This window comes from Hyla sarda, chromosome 6 (genome assembly GCF_029499605.1).
Source record: "Hyla sarda isolate aHylSar1 chromosome 6, aHylSar1.hap1, whole genome shotgun sequence".
NCBI classification, from domain to species: Eukaryota; Metazoa; Chordata; class Amphibia; order Anura; family Hylidae; genus Hyla; species Hyla sarda.
The window spans coordinates 125,702,396-125,729,961 of record NC_079194.1 but is presented as its reverse complement, the minus strand read 5'-3'; the positions used below and the strand labels follow the sequence as shown (position 1 = coordinate 125,729,961).

At 40.8% G+C, this 27,566-nt stretch overlaps 1 protein-coding gene and 1 long non-coding RNA gene across 8 annotated transcripts in view; one reads left to right on the top strand and one right to left on the bottom strand.

Moving 5' to 3' along the window:
- The window catches only part of FGD5 (FYVE, RhoGEF and PH domain containing 5), a 154,247-nt gene extending 134,622 nt beyond the window's left edge, over positions 1–19,625 (bottom strand). For 5 of the 6 annotated variants that reach the window (XR_008845008.1, XR_008845009.1, XM_056524936.1 and 2 more), the window contains exon 1: positions 11,324–14,264. Coding sequence is in view for 4 of the 6 variants with exons in the window: in XM_056524936.1 (XP_056380911.1) it covers positions 11,324–14,154 (2,831 nt within the window). In the remaining 2 variants the exon portion in view is untranslated. Of the gene's footprint in view, positions 1–11,323; positions 14,265–19,460 lie in introns of those variants that run through there. The other variant, XM_056524934.1, reaches the window with a different exon arrangement.
- LOC130276075 (uncharacterized) overlaps positions 1–27,566 on the top strand; it is an 82,529-nt gene that overhangs the window by 17,503 nt on the left and 37,460 nt on the right. The gene's annotated exons all lie outside the window — the stretch shown is intronic.

Below are 27,566 nucleotides of genomic sequence, written 5' to 3'. Positions count from 1 at the left end.
GTTTTTTTTTGAGCCAAAGCCAGGAGTGGACTGAAGAGCAATAGGAACAATAAAGGAATGGTGTATGCTTTTCCTTCCTGTTGCCTCCACTTTGTGCCTTGGTTCAGTGGCGTAGCAACCAGGGTGTGGGCCGCACTGGGTGACACCAGCCTGATGAGGTGACACAATGATGCTCAGCCTTCCCCGGCCTTCAGGTAACTGCGTCCATGCTACAGAACACCCCCCACCACCAACACCCACATCTTCAGCTGCGCAAGCAAGGGTCTGATGAGGGACGTCGCTCTATAGACGTTGCTCTACAGACGTGCACAGGAGGACATCAGTGACATTAGTCGTCAGGCTGCAGCCGGAGAGAGGAAGCGCTGCACAGGCCAGGTGAGTGTGTGTGTGTCTGTATGTCTGTCTGTGTGTGTGTGTCTGTGTGTCGGGGGGGGGGGGGTGAGTCTATGCTGCCTAATGTGGGAAAACTGCTACCTAATGTGGGGAAGCTATGCTACCTAATGTGGGGAAACTGCTACCTAATGTTTATACAACTGCTAGCTAATGTGGGAAAACTATGCTACCAAATGTAGGGAATCTATGCTACCTAATGTGGGGAAACTATTCTACCATATGTGAGGAATCTATGCTACCTAATGTGGGGAAACTGTGCTACCTAATGTGGAGAATCTATTCTACCTAATGCGGGGAAACCATGCTACCTAATGTGGGGAATCGATGCTACCTAATGTGGGGAATCTATGCTACATAATGTGGGGAACTATGCTGCCTAATGTGGGGAAACTGCTACCTACCTAATGTGGGGGAACTATGCTTCCTAATGTGGGGAAACTGCTACCTACCTAATGTGGTGGAACTGCTGCCTACCTAATGATTTTTCCCCCCCTGGCAGTACCACCGTCATCATCCACCAGCAACCCCCCCCCTCCCAGCAGTGGCGCCCTTATCAGCAGATCCTGCTGGTGGATGATGTGGGTGCTACTGCCAGGAGGATGATCCTGCCGATGGATGATGGGGATGCTACTGCCAGGGTGGCCAGTAGCACACTCATCATCCACCAGCAACACCCCTTCAGCAGTTGCACCCCCATCATCCACCAGCAACACAACCAATATTTGGAATGTACAGTGTGTGGTAGTATTATATTCAGAGGGTACAGTGTGTGGTAGTATTATATTCAGAATGTACAGTGTCTGGTAGTATTATATTCAGAATGTACAGTGTGTGGAAGTATTATATTCAGAATGTACAGTGTGGTAGTATTATATTCAGAGAGTAAAGTGTATGCCAGTATTATATTCAGAATGTACAGTGTGGGGTAGTATTATATTCAGAGGGTACAGTGTGTGGTAGGATTATATTCAGAGAGTACAGTGTGTGCCAGTATTATATTCAGAATGTACAGTGTGTGGTAGTATTATATTCAGAATGTACAGTGTGTGGTAGTATTATATTCAGAGGGTACAGTGTGTCATAGTATTATATTCAGAATGTACAGTGTGTGGTAGTATTATATTCAGAGGATACAGTGTGTGCCAGTATTATATTAAGAATGTACAGTGTGTGTGGTAGCATAATATTCAGAATGTAGGATCTAGCGTCTATGAGCAAAGTGGAGATTTCGTGGTTGGGACGTATAGCTGCCTTCAAAATGAACACACTTCCAAAGGTTTTATATCTATTTCGCATTTTGCTGATTAAACCTCCTCTATCTTTTTTTCATGCTATACGTAAGCTACTGTCACAGTATGTGTGGGCGAGGCGCCGGCCTAGAGTGGTGTATTCAGTGGTCAGCAAACATCAACAAGTGGGAGGACTGGGGGTCCCTGACTTACGTAGGTATCACACAGCCAGATCCCCGCAGCCTGCTGTTCCTACAGGGTTGGGGAATACCCATCCCGAAAGGGCCTCACCAAGGCAGGTCTACTTTGCTGGGCCTATGGGCATAGCATATGCTCTTCCCTCTTGACCCGCTCTAATTTGGAGGCCCCTATATCCCTGCTACAGCTAGGCATCTCTGACCTAGACGTTTCTACATGGGTTGCTGGTGGCGTAACGTCCCTTTCCTAATTATATGACGGGGACTCTCCTATGTCCTTTCCCACTCTTGTTTCTAGCTTCTGTCTTCCCTCTAATCAACTATACCCTTATCGGAGGATTAAACACTTTTTGACTTCTCACTCTCCAACTACTCCTGCTCTCTGTACTGACCTACTGCGCTACTTTTCTTGCAGGCATAAGGGTCTTAAACCCATATATGAGGCTTTGGCGGGGCATGGAGATTTAGTATTGACCAGTTATATGAAGGCGTGGGAAATAGAACTGAATAGTGTTTTCACGTTAGACCAATGGGCCAAAGCTTTCAGACATACTTATACTTTCCTTAAATCTACCTCCCACATTGAAGCTGTAGTGATGACGCAACTCAGGTGGTACTATACCCCAGTGCGCCTGAGGATGATGCATTCACAATGCTCTGACTTATGTTGGAGAGGGTGTTTAAAAAAAAGGCAAGCTACTTCACTTGCTGTGGGCTTGCCCCAAAATTGTGGGATACTGGAGGGAGGTGGAGAGGTTGATAGGTCTCGTTTCCACTATTAATGTGCAGCTCACTCCTCATATGACCTTACTCATGATAGACCTCCATAAACTACTACCGTCGGACCGCCCATTGGTGTGCAAAATTCTAGTTCTAGCTAAATTGGTCCTAACACGATATTGGAAACAACACAGGGTCCCTGACATAGCCGAACTTACATCCCTGGTACATCATGTTTGTAATATGGAGGGTACCTGGGCAGTGGGGAGGGATAGAGTAAGTTTACATGAGAAAACTTGGGCCGCATGGAAGTCTTGATAGTACTCATAATTTTTCCTTAGAGCTGGATTGTGACCAGAAACGAGTATAGAAGTGTGTTTCTTAGCGCCAACGTATGGGAATCTTTAGAGGTTATTTGGGTCTACCTGGGTTCTTTACTTTTTAGTTTTTGTTTATTCATTTACATAGCTGATATCTCACTGCATGGCTTTTTGCCTTGCTGGAATATTTGTACACCACTCCCCTTTAGCTCTCTAGCTACCTGTCATGCCGTCCACATGCCGACTACACTGCAACACAGGACTGTGGTGTTAATATTGCGTTGTAGTGTTAATGACCAGCCTTTTAATGTAATTTGCCATCTGGATATGCAAATGGACTCAATGATGGCGGAACTAATGTGTTTTATGAGATGTACTTTGTATTAGGTACATTACTTTCCTTGCTTTGTATGAGATTACCTGTTATCTGTTTGAAAATGTTAATAAAAACGTATTGAAATGTATATTCAGAATGTACAGTGTGTGGTAGTATTATATTCAGAGGGTATAGTGTGTCATAGTATTATATTCAGAATGTACAGTGTGTGGTAGTATTATATTCAGAATGTACAGTGTGTGGTAGTATTATATTCAGAGGGTAAAGTGTATGCAAGTATTATATTCAGAATGTACAGTGTGTGGTAGTATTATATTCAGAGGGTACAGGGTGTGGTAGTATTATATTCAGAATGTACAGTGTGTGGTAGTATTATATTCAGAGGGTACAGTGTGTCATAGTATTATATTCAGAATGTACAGTGTGTGGTATTATTATACTCATAGGGTACAGTGTATGCCAGTATTATGATCAGAATGTACAGTGTGTGGTAGTATTATATTCAGAGGCTACAGTGTGTGGTAGTATTATATTCAGAATATACAGTGTGCGGTAGTATTATATTCAGAGGGTACAGTCTGTCATAGTATTATATTCAGAATGTACAGTGTGTGGTAGTATTATATTCAGAGGGTACAGTGTGTGCGAATATTATATTCAGAATGTACAGTGTGTGGTAGCATTATATTCAGAATGTACAGTATGTCATAGTATTCTATTCAGTGGGTACAGTGTGTGGTAGTATTATATTCAGTTGGAACAGTGTGTGTGGTAGTATATTCAGTGGATACGGTGTGTGACAGTATTATATTTAGAAGGTACAGTATGTGGCAGATTTATATTCAGAGGGTATGGTGTGTGGAAGGTTTATATTCAAAGAGTGCAGTGTATAGTAGTATTATATTTAGAGGATACAGTGTCTGGCAGGTTTATAATAAAAATAGTTTTCATATAGAGGATCAGAATCCGCTGACATAGTGAGGAGCCATCTGGGTGTCACAGTCTGCAGAGAGAAGATTTAGCTGGAACAAGTCATGGTGGTATGTTCCATCTGAATTAGATAAGGAAAGACTATAGAGAAGATGTCACCTATAGTCACTGATATAATTGTGTATTCTCCTCACTATGTCATATCAGAGCTGTAGTCACTTGTAGTGTTGAGAGCGAATATTCGAATTGCTAATTTTTACAGCAAATATCGGCACTTTGCGATTTAGCAAAAATTTTGAATATAGCGATATATATACGTTATGACAAATATTCTTTTTTTTTCCCCAGTACACATCACAATAATGTGTACTGTGTAAATAAAAAGTGATCATCCCTCCCTGCTTTCCAGCTCGTGGTCCAAAAGAAGACTCCAATATTATTTACCGTGTGACTCGGTGTGGAGCAAAAATATTTCGTATATGCGAAAATGCAAAAATTCGCGAATATCGGCACTTAAAAAGGACACTGATCCCTCCCTTCTTTTAGATTGTGGGCCAATCAGAAGGATGCAAATGCAGTTGTCAGAGGTTAGTAACATCCCTAGCAACCAATAGGAAAGTAGTTAGTTGAAAGATATAATCGCGCATGCACACTTTGTGAATGAATATGCAAAATTCACGAACATATTCGTCCATATATTCGCAAAATATCTCGATGATGGTCTATGCTGCTCATCATTAGTCACTTGTAAGTTCTTCAGTTATGATGAGTGAAACTACAACTGCCAGCCTAACCTTACCACTGCTTAAAGGAAAACAGTCAGCTTTCTCCCCCTGCACTAACCAGCAGTACTGAATGATATTGCGGGGGGCGCTGATCAGTTTGATGCCTACTGTGCCCGGATCCGCCGAGCCATTTGGCCAAAATCTTCGGTTTTCCATATATGCTAATTAGGTGCTAACTGGCACAGGCGGGGTAACTGGCACTCTGAGATCAGTGGCAGCTGGCCGCAGTTCCGCCCAGCTCATCAATAGTCTTCCCTGCCCTCCGCCTCTCCCTCTCCATTACAGAGCGGGGAGAAGAGGGAGAGGCGGAGGGAGGGGAGGAATATTGATGAGCTGTGCGGCACTGCGGCCAGCGTCCGCTGATGTCAGAATGCCAGTTACCCCCCCCCCCCCCCCGCCCTATGCCAGTTAGCACCTAATTAGTATTAGTACAGAAAAACGAAGATTTCGGTCAAACAGCAGGGCGGATCCGGGCACGTAAGGCATCAAACTGATCAGCGTCTCCTGCACTGCCAGTACCACTGGTTAGTGCAGGGGAAGCAAGCTGACAGTTTTCCTTTAAAAGGGGTACTCTGCTGGAAAACATTTTTTTTTTATCAACTGGTGCCAGAAAGTAAAAAAAAATTACTTCTACTTAAAAATCTTAATCCTTCCAGTACTTATTAACTGCTGTATGCTCCAGAGGAAGTTCTTTTCTTTTTGAATTTCCTTTCTGTCTGACCACAGTGCTCTCTGCTGACACCTCTGTCTATTTTAGGACCTGTCCATAGTAGGAGAAAATCCCCATAGCAAACCTCTCCTGTTCTGGACAGTTCCTGACATGGACAGAGGTGTCAGCAGAGAACACTGTGGTCAGACTAGAAAGAAAATTCAAAAAGAAAAGAACTTCATGTGGAGCATACAGCAGCTGATAAATACTGGAAGGATTAAGATTTTTAAATAGAAGTAATTTACAAACCTGTTTAACTTTCTGGTACCAGTTGATTTAAAAGAAAATGTTTTCCGGTGGAGTACCCCTTTAAGTAATTCTGGGAACTATAGTTTTAAATGGTGAAATCTTCTTAAGCGCTTTCCCATTCTGTGGCAATTGGTATATTTGATTGTTATACTGGAATTTTTCACAATACGCTACACCAGTGGCATCTGTCAAAACAGGCTAAAAACTTACTTTGAGGGGGGAGTTAGGTATGGGGTGACACCATTTTCTACCGCACCGGGTGACACCAACCCTAGCAATGCACAGCCTTGGTTTAAAAAAAAAAAAGCCATAAAAAACAGCCATTTTCCAGGCATTTTCCAATAATGATATGTATGAAACTACCATTTTTAACTCGTCAGAATTTTAAAGTGGAATCCAGCGAAAAAATTTGACTCAGAAATTCCGATGCAGCAGAGTCCCATTGTTTTCAATGTGATTCTGCTGCACTGTTCACATGGTGGAATATCCGTGGCAGAAATCCCAATTCCAGCCTATACATAAAGAATTGACATGTCATTGCCATCTATAGAGATGGCTCATTTCCAAGCGTTCCAAGTGCTGGCATGTTCATCTGGCGCCTACTGTCTGCAGAAATTTTCCGGGTAGACAATTTGCTATGTAAACCTAGCCTCAGGGTACGTTCACATGGGTGGGTTACCACGAGTTTGCTGTAGCATGTTTTAGCAGTGGTGGATTTTTTGCAGCAGACATTGAGGTCCACTTCAGAAAATACAAAACAAAACACGCCGCGGCTCAAACTCACAGCAGGAAACTCACTGTAAAATCGCCTGTGTGAATATACCCTTAGGTTGGTTTCACACTTAGTATGTCAGTTTGGTCAGTATTTGGTCCATATTTTAGAACTCATTTAGGTCTGTATTTTTAGCTAAAACCAGGAGTGGAATTGACATAGAATAATACTATAATGGGAATATATTCACCTTTTTCTGTACTTGAACCCATACCAGGTTCTAGCTAAAAAATACTGACCAAAATATGGAACAAATACTGACCAAAATACTGTGTGAACCCAGCCCAATACTGTATACCAGCAAATCCTGCAGAGAGCGACTAACATGCTCTGTGTAGGTCAGTAAGAAAACCACAAGAAGAAGCACTAATATTACAGCTTTGCTCTATAAGGCCACTGATACAGGAGGAATCAATCACAGTGTCGCCATGTAATTAGCTTGCCTGTAGCTGTGGGTATTCTGAGACATTGGCATCTTTTGAGCTCCCTAAGGGTCAGTTTAGTAACTGCAGATGCATTATCATCTAGTGAGCAATATAACGCATCTTAATATAGTCAAGGCTGGCTCCTCCCCTATGATGACATCACTAGTCATTATCCAATTAGTGTTAGGCTAAGGATAATCAGAGGAGTGCTGTAGAACGTCTAATCGAGCAACCTGATTTTTATAATGAAGTCTGAGGATAACATCACGGGCGAGATAATAGGTACTACTGTATGTGATATTATCCGGCTGCTCCACGGAAAAATGCAGCCTACAAACCCCAAGGGGAAAGTTGCCTGGAGCTTAGTCAGCAGCTCAGCCTCAAGTACTGCAGCACGCCCTGTCATACTCAGCAATTATTGTGTTGCAAAAACCAATCACAGACAGATCAACCCTGCGACAAAGGCGACTAACACTTTCACTGCCTGATAATTGTATCAAGTCATCACACCCAAATGACGGAAAACCGCACGCCTATTAGATCTGATGGTTGTGCTGTCACACGTGTAAATTGCAGTTTAAATCATGTGATAAACAGGCGTAGCTCAAGGGAAACAAGTGCAAAAAAGGAGGCACTGTGGCCAACATTTATCATTGTCTTTAGACTTTTTTTGTGTCTAGAAAAGGCACAAAAAAGGCACAAAACAGGGTTTATTTGCCCTTTTTTGTGCCTTTTGGTTTACACATTTCTGCAGATTTTGAGTTACAATCCACTGATTTTGGCAATACACATAGGCCCGCATTTATCATTGTAGGTGTAAGTGAAGCATTTTTCTACACCTTTTTTGTGTGCTGTAATGTGTAGGAGAACCAAATTTATTAAATGGTCACAGAGCATATGATACATTTTGTGCAGGTCACAAAAAAGGTGTAAAAAAATGCTTCACTAACACCTACAATGATAAATTCTGGCCTGTGTCTTTAAAAAAGCTATTCCTACATAGGGCAGGTGCTCCTGCATCAGTAAACACTTCACTTGTATTTCAATATGCAGTCACCCCAAAGGCTTTGCACATACTTCCCCACCAACCTGTTCCTAAACAAGTGGCATATGCAGCAGAATATTTTAACCCCTAAAAATGGCTTATTTTGGGCCTTAATAGTCAAACCTTTTTTTTTTATCGTTGTATTTTGGCTTATACATTATTTTTATAATACAATGAAAACTTGATTTCCAGAAAAAAGCCATTTCTGTGTCACCACCTTGAGGGTCCAAAAGGTTTTTACTTTTACTTTTTTTTTTTGGTTGGACAGGTTGTAGCTTTCATTAGTGTTATTTTGCTCGGTCCATTTACTGAATGTATGCAGAAGCATGATCTCCTACAGCAGTGGTCTTCAACCTGCGGACCTCCAGATGTTGCAAAACTACAACTCCCAGCATGCCCGGACAGCCATGCCAGGAGTTGTAGTTTTGCAACATCTGGAGGTCCGCAGGTTGAAGACCACTGTCCTACAGTGTTTAGTCCTGGACAGTTCAGGAAATGGACTGAATGTAGTCACTAATAGATTATGTTTGGTCCATTAAACAAACTGGGCCTCCTGAGAGTATGTCAGCATATCTTTTTGATAGGTTGTGAACATATACCAGCCATGTGTAAGCAAAATCAAGGTGTAAATGTGCCCTAGAAAGTGAGTTTATTACAGAAGAAAATGGACAGTAGAAAATAAATTCGGCACTCTTAATTCAGATAATGAAGTTTTATTCCACAATATAGCAATCTAACAAAATATATATGACGTTACGATCCAAATAGTGGACCTTCATCAGATATCTGTAATAAATCAATATAAGGTCATAAGAATCAGACCAAAAAAGGAAACAAAACATGAAAAACTGTATACACACCAGGGAGAGACGAGGATCAGGAGACAATTTATAAACAGGACTCATAGGATATGATGATCGGTACAGGGTAAGGTATGTAAGGGTGTTATTATGATCCTGTCTCAATTAGAACCCTTCGGCGTTCAAATAGTATCAAGGAGGATGGTATGATATATACAGGTAGTATACAAGAAATATAGCTATATACACATCTGTGTATATTCAGACATTAATAATGGTATAGACTGTCTGTTAATACTATAAAGAGCAATTAAATGTTAGAATCATTGCTGGGGATTAGAAATGAGCGAACTTACAGTAAATTCGATTTGTCACGAACTTCTTGGCTCGGCAGTTGATGACTTTTCCTGCATAAATTAGTTCAGCTTTCAGGTGCTCCGGTGGGCTGGAAAAGGTGGATACAGTCCTAGGAGACTCTTTCCTAGTAATATATCCACCTTTTCCAGCCCATGGGAGCACTTGAAGGCTGAACTAATTTACGCAGGATATCAACTGCCGAGCCGAGAAGTTCGTGACAAATCAAATTTACTGTAAGTTCGCTCATCTCTACTGGGGATCCCAACATCAGAAATTAGGGAAATTGGCCACAAAAGAAGAAATATATAGGGAAAATGTTTTAATGTATACAGCAATATAGATACAACTTGTTGGTGAGCCCATAGCTTATAAGCTAATAATCTGTTCAGAGTATATGGACATCATATAGAGGGGGGAAAATGCAGAGCAAAAGCACACAGGTATCTAAGAAAATCTGTAAGGAAACTCAACAGGGATATGAGTATATAGTAATAATGCATAGTACTCACCTATAGATTGCTGCGGAGGCAGGAGAGTACTATGCATTATTACTATATACTCGTATCCCTGTTGAGTTTCCTTATAGATTTTCTTAGATACCTGTGTGCTTTTGCTCTGCATTTTTCCCCCTCCATATGATGTCCATATACTCTGAACAGATTATTTGTGGCTGGTTCTCCTTGGATAGTCAAGTATCTGTCTCCTATGTATACAATTTTCCCAATCTGTATGCTATTTACCTGCTTATAAGCTATGGGCTCACCAATAAGTTGTATCTATATTTCTGTATACATTAAAAATGTTTCCCTATATATTTCTTCTTTTGTGGCCAATTTCCCTAATTTCTGATGTTGTGATCCCCAGCAATGATTCTAACATTTAATTGCCCTTTATTGTATTAACAGACAGTCTATACCATTATTAATGTCTGAATATACACAGATGTGTATATAGCTATATTTCTTGTATACTACCTGTATATATCAAACCATCCTCCTTGATACTATGTGAACGCCGAAGGGTTCTAATTGAGACAGGATCATAATAACACCCTTACATACCTTACCCTGTACTGATCATCATATCCTATCCTACCCTTACCCTGTTTATAAATTGTCTCCTGATCCTCGTCTCTCCCTGGTGTATATACAGTTTTTCATGTTTTGTTTCTTTTTTGGTCTGATTCTTATGACCTTATATTGATTTATTACAGATATCTGATGAAGGTCCACTATTTGGATCGAAACGTCATATGTATTCTGTTAGATTGCTATATTGCGGAATAAAACTTCATTATCTGAATTAAGAGTTCCAAATTTATTTTCTACTATTGATAAAGGATTGGGACCCTATTCGAGCACCATAAACCCACATAGAGAGTACCAAATCTTTACTTACAGTAGAAAATGGACAGTTACTATGCCTCTCAGTAATGTATATGATGATAATACTGTTCACTTTGACTCTATTTCATCTGATGGAAAAATCCCTTCCTAGTTCTATTAAGTCTTATTGTGTATTATATGATCCCTCTCAGACTGTCAGCAACCCTGAAAAGGATTATGTGATGGATCCTTTAAGCATTACAACTAAAGAAGAACTCCCACCAACTCTGACCCGTGAATAAATTACACCATGTCAATAGAAGTGCGCTTACTTTTGTTACTGCTCTTCTTGGTCCCTGGCTGTAAAAAGCATAGCTTTGTAATAAAGGCACCAGTAACAAGGTTAACTGCATTTCTATTTACATCATGAAGTTAAGTAACAGGCCAGAGAATAATTTGGTGGGAGTGCTTCAAGCCTGGATCACTCTCCCTCATTTGACAGTTTTGGGGCTGTGTAATAGGTTTAAATGTACCCACTAATATTACACTTATTCTTAAAATATTACTATGACCATTTAGACCCAGGGTTTAGCTATATAGGGTGTAGTGGTAGCAGTCTGTCCTGGGGTAGAGATGGGGAAACATTTGTGTACTTATGTCCTAGAACATGATCTCAAATAATTTTGCAAGAGCCCAAAAAAGGTCATGTTTTTCAGACATTGTACCATACCTTTCAGCCTCTTGCTCAGATGTCTGGTGCTGCTTGACTTCAAAAGTATTGAAGCTACTCATATCCACATATCCATCATTCTCATTTGCAGAAGATAAGGCTCTGCTGGGATCTTCAAAGAATTCCGTAAAGGTGCTGGCCCTGGCTGGTCTTCGAGGAGGAATCTGGATGTTCTCATAGTCAGAAGTCATGGCTGGGATATTCTCATAATCTGAGGTGTCCGCATTGGGAAAAGAAATAGACCTGGGTTTAGTTAAAGGTAAAGGCAAAAATGGTGGCCGGGAACGATCCTCAAAGGATTCCACTCTTGCTACACTCCGGTTAAAGGCCTTGGAGGTTCCTTTCCTTTTCATGTCCTTGTAGAAAAGCATGGCTGTTGGAGAATCTGGGTGGCATGGCATACTGGAACGACTGTGCAACTGTGGAGAGTTCGCACCACTTCTTCTCTCCAGGTCAATTAGCCTGGATGGACCATGGTAACTGGACTCTGAAGATGATCTAGAGGAAGAAACATTGACATCAACATGGACTTTGTTCTCTGTCTTCTTCTTGAACTTCAAGGTTAAGAACCGTTTAAATGAGGACTTCTTTTTCTTGATGCCCTTCTCAGAAGAGTCATTCTCAATCAAGAGTGAAGGGGAGCTTTTAGTAATTGGCTTTTTTGTAATACTGGCAAGTTGGAAGGGTGGAGGAATGTCCACCAGTGAAGTTGGTGTGGACATTCCACTGTGTGTATGATAGTTTCTCTGGGAAAAACTTCCAGAAGAGCTAATCATGTATGGAGAGAAGTTAATATCAGACTCTATATACATTGAGGCTGCATTTTCCCTGCCTTCGACTGAGTAGGATCTTGGGTATATTATAAAACGACTTGGCTTTCTTGGTAAAGCCCTTATGAAATCTATAGGCTTAGATTCCAGCTTTTCAGACTTAGCGTTCATTAAGAGGTCACTATTGGATGGCTGTGACTCCATTTCTGCAATAGTCTCCTCAGGCACTGTCTCAGGAACATTCCCTGGGATTTTTCCCGAGTAGGATCTTGTTCTGGTGACAATATTTTTTCTATCTATGTTGAGCAGATGGTTTCCCTCATTATGGCTGAATTCTTCCATCATAATCTCTTCTTCATTTTTGCTGGGAGTTCTCTCCTCTGTGCCGAGCAGCTTCCTGTTCCTGGATTGTGCACTGTCCTCTAGGACATATGGGTTGCTCTCATCCTCTTCTGCTTCCACAGTTATCTCATTGTCCACTGTAAACTCCTTGACCTCTGTTTCCTGGTCTACAGGTGACACTTCTACTGTGTCAGCTTCATTCTTTAGAGATAACACATCACCCTGAGTATCTACAGCTGGGTCAGCATCATGTAAGTTACTTCCTTTGTCATTTGCAGCTGCAAAAATGTCTCCTTTTATATGTCCAATCTTGGCCAAAATGTCATCTTGTACATTTCCAACATCTTGAGTTACATCTGGTGGCTCATTCACTTCATCATTACCTTCACATTCAAATGGAATTATCTGGCAGCTGTCATCAATATTGTCATCTCTAGATACTTCCTTTGCTTCTTCAATGTCTTGAATAAACTTAATATCAACACGTGATGCTTCGTCAATAGCTTCAGTAATTTCATTGATTTCTGAATCTTCATTAGATTCTTGCTGAATCTCCTTTTTAATTCCAGGATCTATTACAATGTAGTCCAAGTCTTCATTAAAATCATGCAAATCTTCATCATTCACCACCTTGGAATTAGTGTCCTTTGTGGTCTCTGCTTCATTCACCAAAACATCTGTAGCAAGATACTCCTCAGTTTCTGGAGTTTCCTCACACTGGAATATTACTGTTTCATCTTCACATTGGACTGGCTCATCCTCACTCTGGCCTTTCTCATCCTTACATTGGGTTGTCTCACTATCACATTGGGTTGTCTCACTATGACATTGGGTGGTCTTATCCTCACATTGTTCTGTCTCATTCTCACATTGAGCTGTCTCATTCTCACATTGGACTGTCTCTGAGAACACAGAAATTTCAGTTGACCCAATATCTAAAATCTCAGTTGTTGAATTAGATCCATCATCATCACTGTAATTTGGCAACTGGCAATTATTGCAAGGAGTCTCATCCAAAGAGACCTCACAGTCAATTTCATCATTGGCATTGCCATCATTAACATATTGGCAATCTTCTTCTGTCAAAATATCCTCATCACACTCTATATTATTTAAATCTTTATCCCCATGTTCTTCCCCAGATTCTACATTACATTCATTGCTGTCCAAAGGTAAAAAATCATCTATATCTCCAAGGTCATTTTTAAACTGCATTGAACCAGAATGAGGCACCAAGCTATCTGCCTCAGCTGTAGATGAAGACCTTAAGCTGATGGCATCAGTGTTGTCACTGTCATCCACCTCGGTAGAGTCCCCAGATTCTATTTCCTTTGAGGGTATACTATCTGGGAGTCCACTGTCCTCCTCCCCAGCTGGAGAAGGACTACAGCTTGTGATGTCCCCTTCCTCAGATGTTGCATTCCAAGGGTCTACAGGTCCCTCAGAAGATAAACTTTTTTCACAATCAAAGTCTGTACATTCCTCATCTGTCAACTGAGTTTCTGGTACTGAAATATAATCCTCATAGGTCATGTCCAAAGTTTCTGATTCATCACACATTGGCCTGTAGTGGTCAGCATCGTAGATCTCCACAGGACAAACCACATCCCCATTAGAACACTTGTTCAAGGAATTATTCTCATTCTCTATGCACCTTCTTTCTGTAGCCGGCGATAACACTGGTTTGGGGGCAATTGGAGGCTTAGGACCCCTGGACATAGATTTTGCTTGATGGACTAGACCGGTTTTTGAGAGCAGAGGAGAAGAGTACTTGGGACTGAATGGATCAAGACCTTGTGGTTTTGGTGCAAGAGCAGGTTTGGTGACTTCTAGAAGATAAAAAGAAAAGACAATTTTTGAAAATCAGGAACTTCTGTAAACAGGAAATTTCAAAGTCTGTATGAAAGAGCATACAAAGAAATGTAAGGAAGATAAATAAGGACTCACAAAGCTTTATCTTTTGGAGATTTCTTAACTGGAAGCATTCAGGCCATAACAAAATAAATAGATGAGGGGAAGCCCCCATAGTAATGATGAAAATAAGTCTCCATGATATTTCTGAGTTTTGCAGCCCAGCATAGAATGGTCTGGTGTTTGTTTTCCCCCTTAAAACTTTTTGCATGACCCTTGCACCAATGGGGCAAACTGGGTTTAAAGGGGTACTCCGGCGCTAAGACACCTTAACCCCTATCCAAAGGATAGGGGATAAAATGCCTGATCGCAGGGGTACCACCACTAGGGACCCCGTGATCTTGCATGCAGCACCCCGTTAGAATCAGTCCCCGGAGCACGTTCACTCCGGGTCTGATTACTGGCGATCATGGGGGCCGGAGCATTGTGACATCACAGCCCCGCCCCCGTGTGACGACACGCTCCGCCCCCTCAATGCAAGCCTATGTGAGGGGGCATGACAGCTCTCAGACCCGGAGTGAACGTGCTCCAGGGACTGATTCTAACGGGGTGCTGCATGCAAGATCACGGGGCTCCCCAGCGGCGGGACCCCACAATCAGGCATCTTATCCCCTATCCTTTGGATAGGGGATAAGATGTCTTAGTGCCGGAGTACCCCTTTAAGTCTCCTTCCTGACTGCTCTACAGATGCTATGCCTCATATAAATATATATATATATATATATATATATATATATATATGCACATGGTGGGTGGCTCAGTGGTTAACATTGCAATTTTGGGGTCCTAGGTTCAAACATAACCCATGGCAACAGCTACATGGAGTTTCAAAGTGGATTTGCCATGTTTTTTCCCCCCAAACGTAAAACAAATAATGGGTCATCAATTTTTCATTAAAGTCATTTCTAGTGGATCAGTAATACTGAATCTTGTGAGCAATATAGCCAATGCACCTAGAAGACTTGCCACTAGTGCTTAAAGGGGTATTCCATGAAAATGTTTTTTTTTTTTTTTTTCATACCAACTGGCTCCAGAAAGTTAAACAGATTTGTAAATTACAGGAACTGTCCAGAGTCCAGAGCAGGAGCGGTTTGCTATGGGTATTTGCTGCTACTCTAAACAGTTCCTGGGACAGACAGAGGGGTCAGCAGAGAGCACTGTGGTCAGACAGAAAAGAATAACTCAACTTCAGCAGCAACTTATGGAATACCCCTTTAACATTTTGGGTTCTTTTGTCTTGGCTGCTCTATTTGTGCTAGTTTTTGGGGATATTTTCAAAATTATTGGTGCATCTAAATTATAGGACAGTCAATGGTCCAGTGAATTTTACAATGACTGGTTATTGAATAGGTTGACCGTTTTTTTAGTTGATCGAACATATAACACCTAAGAATTGCACCATCACGTCAAATTACAGATATGTCCTCTAAAGCCTCCTCATTTCCCTGTCTTAGAGATTTTAGTACATGTTTTAATGTCAGGATTATAAAAGAATGTGATTTATCATTTCTATGAGCCTTAATCTTGTTATCCACCGAGCTATATGAGGAATTTGTAGGCACTGGCCTCCAGGGAAATGTTTCCTTCCTGTACCCCTGGGACATATGATATAGTTTCCTAGTAAACAGCATGGCGGTTTAGGCTGATTGTTGGCAGGAAGTTATGTGGGACAATAAATAATCAGTCACTGAGGTCACTTCCTGCCCATAATAACATTTTGTGACATTCTTCACAACTGCTCTGAAATCAGTCAGAACATGCCTCGGACTTAGTTAGAACTCCCTGAAACTGTGAATCATCAGTTATAATAAAAAGACATTAATATCACGTCAGTATAGAGACTTTTAATAGAGGTCCTTTAAATGCATCAGGTAATAGCTAAAAAGGAAATGGGAAAATAGTCAGTCATAGCTAGACATAATGGAAATCCTGCGCTGTTGTGTTTACATTAAGGGAGGGATTAATACCAATGACCAAAGGCATAACCTGAACCTCCCGGGCCCCAACACAAAATCTGCAACAGGCCCCAACTAGCATGTTGCATATATAATACTGGCATGTCCTTATGTAGCAGAGACCCCCAGCCCCCCCCCCCCCCAGGGCTACCTCTGGACCTCCAATTTACACCCTAGTCATGGATTACATTCAAGCCCCATCAAACCCCTTGTAAACTGTCTGTATGGTAGCAAACTGGGTCCCTGTATTTTCATATAGCAGAATCACATGACCTCTGTATGCTGCCATAAGGTGCCAAATAAAATCCTCCCCTATGGCTGATATCACAAGACCATATTACATCTTCTGCATTATGAACACTGTCAGTTCGGGTCATTCGACCTTAGGTCAGACTGGGACTTGTGTTAGTAATACAGAGGTAAAAATGCGCATGTATTATGCTTACGTTAAACCAGCCTAAAAGCCATGTTTCGAGAGGAAAATAATTGTGTAATGCAGCATCTAAAAGAACAAGCCACATTTTCCCCTCAAGAATTGCATATAAATATGTATATTAAAAAAAACATTTATATGAAATCAAGGCTCACAAGGGTACAGTATGAACCCAAAGATTTCTATCAGTAATGTATTATGGATCTGTACAGCATGAATATGTGCATTTGAATTGGTGCCCTTGGATTCAGCAAATATCAGCTCTATGTTTCGGCTACTAACATATATATATATATATATATATATATATATATATATATATACATACATATATATATGTTTATTAAAGGCCAGTTCTACTTAATTTGCAAGGGCAACTAACTGATTCTAGTTAATATAGATAATGTATATTTTGGTTTAAAGAGATGCCATGATGTGTATTTCTATGACCAATGTTGTCTTCACAGTCGTGTCACTCAGCTTTCCCAGTCTTTTGTATGACAAATAACAACAGCAGTGTAGAAGTAGGGGGTAAATTCCTATTCAGTTTGAAAAATTTGCCATCAAGGACTCTAAATGCTACTTGTCAACACCTTTGCAAGATTTTATGACATCCATCTTGCCTGTCACCCAGCTTTCCCAAGTGCACATATAAATAAGGAATGGCTGAATAGAAGTGTACAGAAATGGGGGAATCAAGATCCTTTACATTATCCTGGAGATCAGGAAAGAGAAAGAGGGAAATGTTCATGAAGGATTTATGGAACTTAAGTTTAGGGATATGGGAAATGGGTCTGATGGGTAATGTGGTACTGCTCCAGCACATTTGCTGCTACTTTACTGCTGACAGAACCTGTGATCTTAATGGTTCTTAGAATATGCGCCTATCTTCCTAAATGAATGCAATAACAATAGCCTGCCACTTAGACACCATCAGCATCTAACGGGTTAAAAGCACTCCAGAGACTTTTAGCAATGGCAGGAAGGAAGAAATGGATCTGTAGGCCACATCCTGTTACTATGACCCACTCCCAAATCTCAGGGACACACTCACAGAAAGAGGCTCTGTCCCCAGGACATGAAATATACTGTACAACCAATATTGCAAAGCTGTCATGCTGCCCCCTGCTGGCCAGACAAAGTACTTGCAGACAGATATTCCAATATAAATTGGGATTAATGGTGTTATCTTCTAAAGTGCACCTGTGTCATTAAGAATTCATTCACTAGATGTAGTTGGATGAAAAAGGCGGTGATGTGAGGATCAGCAACAGAGAATGTCAAGTATTTATCTAGCCATCAAAAAAGAATTCAATGCTCAAAGAATATACAAAATAAATCAAAAGGTTGAGTTTGTCTTAAGAAAAAAAAGTTTGCAAGTACCCTCCTTATTTCTTGCACCATCAATATAACTATAGATTAATTTGTAATAGTTGCCCTATCTATCTACCTATAATTATCTGTCTATGTTTCTGTGTATCTACCCCATGTCCAATCCTTTTCCTCTGCTCAACTCCAAGAAAACACAAGGAACCCCATTCAAGTCAATGGGATCCATTGGGACCCGGCGGTGTCAGTTGTGCTCCGACCCATTCAGGGTCTGTGCAGTGCAAAAAAAAAAGAGCCCTGAATGGGTCAGAACACAACAGCAGTGTGAACCTAGTCTTACCTATCCCAATTTTTCTTCCTAGATCAGCGTTTCTCAAACAGAGTGCCTCCAGATGTTGCAAAACTCCAACTCCCAACATCCCAAAAACACTGTCCTAGAAAGTCTCATCCTGAATTCCTTTTTTGAACTACATCCTCTGTGGTTTAACCAGATATAACAGTGATCTAAGATCCCGTTTTTTTTTTGTTTTTTTTTGGAGGGTTCAGGTATACAAAAAAAAGAACCATATCTGCACCCCTGCCACCCCCACAATGACACTAAAAAACAATGCAAAATTCCTTCCCAAAACTCTATGTTACCAGTTTATTGAGCTCGCCATGCATAGATGTAGCAGAGCTGAAAACTAGTTAAAGCAATCTAGGTTTTGCCTGCAGTCCTATGTAAATCTATAAATTGACTGTACCACATAGCAAACTCAGCCCTGCTACATCTCCCAAACTCATCAGACAAATAAACAAAGACAGGTTTGGTCTATTAGTGAAGTAGAACACAATAGTCTCCCCCTGTACAGTCCTAATAACTCTTACCAGTCAACTTGGGATGAGAGTGATGATCTGGACAACATGAACCAGCAAAGCCGACAATAGAAATCAGTGTTTCCCAACCAGGGTGCCTCCAGCTGTTGCAAAACTACAACTCCCAGCATGCCCGGACAGCCTTTGGCTGTCCGGGCATGCTGGGAGTTGTAGTTTTGCAACAGCTGGAGGCACCCTGGTTGGGAAACACTGACCTACATGCACTGATATAATACTGAATAGGATACAGTGATACACTGTAAACAATAAACACAGTGGAAAGCTTATTGTTTATTGTTATTACTGGAATACAAATTGTATTTTGTTATTTTGTATTGTATCAAAGTGTGATCCATCTGCAGCATCTCCAGTCAATTCTCCAGCCCTGCTGCACCTATACATACAATAGCATATAATGATATAGAAGAGCCTACACAATGCCCCCATCACAACACACTGTCTACTACACCTTGTATACAACACATCCAGCCCTGCTTCATCAGCATCCAAATGTCAGTGCATAGCCTCTGCTGACAACCTACCTGTGCTCATCTTCCCTGCTCCTGAGAAGTTCTACAGAGCTGTCCCCAGCATTGACATGGTCCCCTGGCATCTGCTGGGCACACACAGCCCTGGCACTGGAAGCAGCTCCTCTATGGACTGAGCTGCTGGAACAGGCATGTCCCTTCCTGCAGCACACAAGGACTCTGTGATTTAAAGGGACACCACTTCTTCTTCTCCTTCTACTGGATGCAGCAGCTGGAGAATCACGTGGCTCACTGCACAGTCAGAGCTGCACCCCCCCCCCCAAACTGAAGCAGAACAACAATGTAGTGAGTATATAGAGAAGTCATTAACTGCAGGCTGAGCTTATTCCAGACACAAGAATACACACTGCACTCTGCGATGCCATTACCCCTATCAACAGCCACCGCCAGTAACGCACAGGGACATGTATCAACAGTCCTAAAATGCCTGGATCATTTATCGGAATGTATGACATTTAACGTACGGATCTGGGGAAATCATTTGTATGGGGGTTTCCATGCATTTTTGAGCCTAGAACCATGGGGACCACCGTTGATTCGCAGAATGAGGGACTGCGTCACTAAAACATCAGCGAGATCCCATCACCGCGAGATTTCGTAATGTATCATATATGACTTCTACGATGGATGTCATCGGTAGGACAAAAAAAATGTCAAAAAATAACAAGTGAAGCGACACTGATATATATGCAAGGCTAAGTTTTTTTCCCCACCAAAATGCCCTCCCCCCCCCCCACCAAAAAAAAAACAAAAAAACACCATATTAGCCGCACTGTGTTTTTGCGTAAAAAAATGCTTTGGCCAGATGTCAGGGTACATTTACACCACGTTTTGGTTTTGAAAAATTATGATGAAAAATGGATTCCGCAAAACCGTACTAAACTGTATCAAAACGTGTGTACAAATTTTAACCCGTATATGGTTAAAAACTGTATACAGTTCGAAAAATTATGTCGGGTTGCATCTGTTTTTTTAAGAAAAAAACCTATACGTTTTTAACTTTTCACTTCATTATGAATAAAGTTTCACTTTTTTGATTGAACTTCCAAGAAAAAAAACTGTGCAAAGTCAGAAACTGTATGGTGCAAACCGGATGGAACTGTACGCACATACGGTTCTCTACGGTTCCCATTGACTCCCATGTTAAAAAAACCAAAAAACGTTTATGGTTCCAATACGGTTTTTTCCCACAGACCAAAAACCATGGTAGGCTGCAGTTTTGGGTATGGGAAAAAAAAACAATGGAGAGCCAATGCATACGGTTTTCAATACGGTTCCGTACGGTTTTCAAATTGAAAACGTATACGGGAACTGTATTGCAAAAATGTGATGTGAACGCACCCTTAGCTGGGAGTCAAAAGAGGATTATAAAACACCAAACTCACATGGTGTTTTTTTTTCTTTTTTTTTTTAAGGTGCATTCACACCATGATTCTTTAATACGGATCCGGCTGGGAGATGTGAAAAACGGTCGCTCCTGTATCCCAGTGGTACCCAGCCCGCATCTCATTCATTTTTTTGGGCTCAGTGGCAGTTTTAAAAAATTTCAGCATGCTGAGATTATGCCGTTTTTTTGCTTTGTTTGTTTTTGTTTTTCTTCCTACGAATCTTGCTGTTTTCTCTCCCGTAGACTTCTATGATAGGAAAAAATGGCAAGAAAAAAGGTACTGAGGGTGTAACATTGGTATTTCTTGAAATTTTTTTTTACCCATTATTACTTTTTTTGTTTAAAAAAAATGCCAGTCTGATAGCAGTGAAAAACTGCCAAATACTTAAAAAAACTATTTCTACTAAAATGAAAAAATACCAAATGAAATTCTGGCATAAAACACAAAAACACAGGAGAAAGTGCTGGCAGTTTTAGGGGGTATATATATTTATATATATATATATATATATATATATATATATACACATATATATATATATATATATATATATATATATATATATATACATATATATATTTTTTTTTTGGTCAGTTAAAAAATAAAAGCCAGACATTAGTGTGGAAGGTGTAGCTTTTATTATTTTCATGCTTATAAACTTCATTATTGTCCTTTTTCACTTTAAATTGGTAATCAAGGAAAAACAGATCTTATTTCTTCCAAAAACAGCACAACCCCTGTCTTCAGGGTCTGTGTGGCATTACAACTTGGCTCCATTCAGTTTGTTGGAACTGAGCTGAAATATGACATGCACATGAGGACAGATGTGAGGCTGTTTTTTGTTTTTGTTTTTAAAAAAAATTATCTCTGTTTAACCCCTTTAAGCATGAGGTTCTTAATCAGGGGTCAAGTCCTGGGGGAAAAAGTGTGGGAACTCACCCAAGATTTCCACTTAAAGGGGTACTCCGCCCCTAGACATCTTATCCCCTATCCAAGGTATAGGGGATAAAATTTCTGATTGCAGGGGTCCCGCCGCTGGGGACCCCCACAATCTCCCTGCTGCACCCGGCATTTGTTTAGAGCGTTGGGTGCAGCGCTGGAGGCTCGTGACATCATGGCCACAGCCCCTCAATGCAAGTCTATGGGAAAGGGCATGACAACCGTCACGCCCCCTCCCATAGACATGCATTGAGGGGGCATGGTCGTGATGTCACGAGCCTCTGCCCCTCTTCGCCAGTGATTCGTCACGGAGCAAAGTTCACTCCATGCACCGGATGTCTGGGGTGCCACAGACATCTTATCCTCCATCCTTTGGATAGTGGATACGATGTCTATGGTCAAAGTACCCCTTTAAGGGCTGGTCCTGCAGGACTCCTGCTAATGGGAACTGACTTCCTGCTGTGGAAAAAGTGCAGGAACTCCGTTCCCATGAGTTCCTGCAGGACTTGAGCCCTGTTCTTAATGCACATTCTTATCCCAATGTGGGCCCCTTAGCTTTGGGACGGCAAGGGGATCACATTCAGATGGGTCGCTAAAATACCATGATATAGGAGGCTTACATGTTGACCTCTTGTTTTGATCAAACTTTGCATTGGGAAGTACATTTCACATAGTAAATAGGTAGGTAACGGACTCTAAAATCATTCAGATATTCACTGTTTTCATTTATCTTTGCACCTTCAGTGCTTCTTTATTTTTGTTTGCTTAGATATTGCTGTCACAGCAGATTTTCTCCTGCCCATTTATTTTACTTTGTTAGGGGGTGACGGCTGATGTCAGTATCACATGGAAGTAATACTGCTACATTTTACTCTGGTTTCACTCAAGTGTATTACATGTGAATTTTTGCATCAGTTTTACGGATGCAAGTCCAAGCTGTTAGTCCGGATCAGCAGTTCCATAGTCAGACCGATACATGCATCTGTAAGGCTAGGTGAACACTGCATTAGTGCTCTAGTGCTCACACATTAGTCGTATCCACCAAAAACAGGATGTAAGCACGAATAGTGGACTCCATTGATTTCAATGTACTGTAAACAGGAGTAGTGGACCCTATTGATTTCAATATACTGGAAACAGGAGTAGTGGACCCAATTGATTCTGTGCTTTTGATTCTGCTTAAAATAGTGCATACATCCCAAAGTCACTTAGTGACTCTGTTCAAGCCACTGAAATCGATGGGGTCCAATATTCCTGTTTACAGTACATTGAAATCAATGGGGTCCCCTACTCCTGTTTACAGTATACATCAGCTCCCTGGCATAGGGCCCTTAGGGCCCATTTACACTATGGAATTTCTAAGCGAAATTCCACTCAGAAACCTGCTCGGAAATTCAGCTGCATGAAGACGATATTAGTGTGAATTTGTTTTCCGTTGGCCTGTTTACACAGACCATGGCAGAAAATTATTTTGCAGAAATTCCGTTTTGGTCAAAAGAATGAATACGTTCAATGCTACAGTGGAATTCTGCATGAACCGCATTGCTGTCAATGGGGATGGCGCAGTTCCTGGCACTGGTGGATTTCGGCAGCTCCTGCTGTTGACAAAATCTCTACCCAATCTCTAGGGGTAAAGATTCCATAGTGCGAATGGGCTCTATTTCTTTCCTATCTGCATATTCTTCTTGTTAGTATACAGACAGAAGAAAATGGACAGAGGGTTGCATGATCTGACTATACAGGGTTTGTTTGCAGTCTGTAACCATAGAGTCAGCATTAGAGCTGTAACCAACAGAATCCCCAAGGATTTCAGGGCAATAATATACTCAACAACTTTAGGGGTGACCCCCTTTTTTTTGGGGGGGGGGGTAGCAGAGCACTATTGTTTTTGGTGATGATTTGATTTTGTACACACAGCACATTTTATTTTGGGGAAGGTGCATAGATGATAATTTGATTTTGGGGGATGGGGAATCACTTCTGTTCAATGAATTTGTCAACAGACTGAATGATAACGCAATTGGGATGAAATTCACCTCCGAGATAGGTGGCAAATCTGTAAATTTTCTAGATCTCAATATTTATATTGATCCCGATAATAAACTACAAAGAGAATCACTGAGAAATCATCCTCATGATCAGTGCGAGATAATTTTTAAAATATAACTTTTAATGTACTACGAACTAAAACCACATAGGGGATAACAATTGAACTAATAGTAAGTGCTACATATAACTAAATATAGTGCTAGGGAGCCCGGGGGTGTGCAGACCCAATCCTTTAGAGAAGGATAAATAACCAAGCCTCTTTTAGATTAAGATGAAGTAGCTAGGATAGAATAGATGAGGTCTTAAATTACAGGGTATATAAACAATTATCCAGCAATGAGGCACTTAGTAAGAGAGATGGAGGGGTATGTGCCCACTGTGATAAAAATGCCCATCCCTCTTTCCCTGCCTTTTGAGGGACCCACCTCCTTAACAGGGTGGCCTCAACCATGGTGACATTCCCTACTCTCACTAAGTGAGGGGGAAAAACAATAAAATAAAGTATTAGAAAGGGGGATAGGGCTGCACAACCCGAGGTTCCAAACCAAAGTGTGTGTGAGAACCGCAATAGTGCAAAACAATCAAACAATAACCCAACTCCAACGCGTTTCACCTGTCATATCTAAACAGGATCATCAGGGAAAACAGTGGCACAAACACAGATATTAGTGATGGTGATAGCACTAATTAAAACAGGGCACTTATGATAGCTAAGTGTCCCCTAAATTGCAGCATGTCAGAACTAAATAGTGGCTAATTACTCCAATTTTACACCCCTGATATGGGATGCACACTAAGTACACGGAGTATGCCACATATACCAAACTAGATCGTAACCTATGCAGAGCTGAGGCTATGATTAACCATGATATTCACTCAGTACCAACATGTCCACGATCAAGAAACATTGCATGATTTGCTAGCATGGATGTATAGATAAGTCTTAAACATGTATTTATATAGTAGATCCTCTGGGTTCATAATCTTTTGCTAAATGCAAATGGTGTAATAGTTAGTAGAGTCACCATTGAATATTGCCAATATATAAACAAAAGTATGTATCAGTACCGCAGAATAATAATAACACAATGAAAGGAGGGGGTGTAACTTGGCCAGAGTAGGGCAGTAGTGACTTAGTGTTAGTGTACTTACAGATTGGTACACTAACACAGTGATAACAGCACAATAGGAGTTACCACTAAATATATATATATATAGATACACAGCTGCCTAGATGTGAGCCAATAGAAAACAACAAGGAATAATAGCCTAGATAGCCAATAAATAGCCTAGATAGTCAAGATATTGGTAAGTATAAAAAACGTCAATGGAGTGTAATGGCACCCAAGCAGCAGGTATACTTAACACCCCCATAGGCTGGTACACTTAGGACGTCAGGTCATGATAAGCTGGTGACATGCTGCGATGTGGCTAACCACATCCACCAGCATGTTTTATATGGCGCGCGTCTTACCTGGCGTCCAGTCAGAGCCAGCGGCGCATAAGATGACGTCAGACGCCGAGCGCAGATAGCGCGTCACTGACCTGTAAAGCTAATATAATGTAAATACAATATATAAATATAATGTAAATACAATATATAATAATATAAATACAAACAAACATTTTCCGCAAACCCACTTCCACCAACAGTCTCCTCCATTGGAACAGCTGGCATCCAACATCACTACTGAAGAGTATACCCGCTGGACAGTACCTCAGAGCAAGACATAATTGCTCTGAGGAAAACAATTTCATAGCAGAAAGTAAAAACTTAATGTCCAGATTTCTAAATAGGGGGTATCCAGCCAAACATATGCGGAGGGCCTTTAGCAGGGCCTATCGCAGTGACAGAACCACATTACTTGGACCTACAAGCACGAGGAGATCAGATACGTCAATCATCAGATTAGTGGGCACTTTTGATGCATACTCTTCACAAATCAATAAAATTCTTCAAACCTACTGGCCTGTATTACAAATGGATACAGACCTTACTGGAAGGATTGGCCCTAGACCTAATGCAATGTACAGAAGGAGGCCGAATCTGCGTGAACTTTTGGTCCATAGCCATCTGGAAGAGAGATCATCAATGAACTCAACCTGGTTACCCAATCCCCCACCAGGATCATACCCATGTGGACATTGTTCCATGTGTAGAGTCTTACCAAAAACCAAACAATTCACCAATCCTACAGATAATAGAGTCTACAAGATACTAGACTTTATAAACTGTAGCAGCAAAAACGTACTATATGTAGCCAGTTGCACTTGTCCTAAATTGTACGTCGGGAAGGCTACACAAGAGCTGAGACGACGTATCAGCAAACATCTGAGTACGATACGTACTAACACTGATACACTGTTAGCCAAACATATCAAATTGATACATAACAACCAGATTGATCAGATAAAATTTTGGGGGCTCCGTCAAAGTAGGATGGGTACAAGAAAAGGCGATGTTAACAAAATTTTATTAAAAGAACCAAGGCCAAGTGGATTTACCGTTTACAAACCAGAAGTCCACAAGGACTGAATGAGCGATTTTCATTTACTGCATTTTTAGATTAATTGTTCAAAGATATATTTTATAACAGAATTTAGTTTCCATAGACAGAGAGTGAGATATTCAGCATTGAGTATTCCACAGTATGTTATGAAGAAATTTTATGACATGACTACAATGAGCGTCACCATTTTCAAACACCTGATATGACTATATAGGAAATATATTATGTTAGAATTCAGCATTATTGTACTAACAAGCTACCTCTTAGCCACTGAACACATTCTAAAAATTTCAAATCCAAATTTCAGGACCACTCAACAGTGGACAGATACTTACCTGAAATAGCGGGAGTATTAACGATGAGGTGAGGGAATGAGGACTGGTGGGTGGGAAGTTGGCGAATGGGTGGGGGCTTTCTGTGGTTAAGTCCGCACATCTAGAGGGGGGAAATTTTGTATTATTAATAATTTTTCCAAGCAGGTTTTATATTGTAGATAAACCAATTAATTCACATGAGTACAACAATAGTCTAAAATTGATTTAATATCATATCCAGCTATGGCGCAGGAAAGTATGACCACTAATCTAAATTTTCATGTTTAAATAATAAATTATATTTTAGTTACAATATACAGTAGAACTATTACACCTCCAAATGATTGCCCCATCCCCATCATAGTTAGATACCATGTAGCCCAGGTCCCTCATTCCACACATATCGTAGTAAATTATAAACATCATAATTCAGTCTATTAAATAGCTCCCCCTTTTAACGTGAACAACAAGGTGGTATTTAATATCACCACTACTCAACTTAAATAATATTCTTACTTATTACTGCGTTCCTATTACCACTGCTCAATCTTATTTATATATACTTTTTCTGGCTCCCAAACCTGGATTGGAGGCAAATAGATCAATAACAATAAGGAAAGGGATATCATTAATGAATATTCTGCAGGTAAGAAAGAAACTTCCAATTCTACAAGGCATCTCACAAGCAGCGCAAGCGCAGAAGATAAACAATAACGGACTAAAGTATAAGTCACCGTTCATGCACGAACCAGGATGGGTTATGCGCAGTAGATACATCCCGGAAGAGTAACGTAAAAGATCTTGCGCATGTGATATAAATGTTTTCGCACCTACCGTCCGATATCCCTCATCAATACTGACACTAAATTATTTGCCAAACTGATCGTTTGTCCGCACACA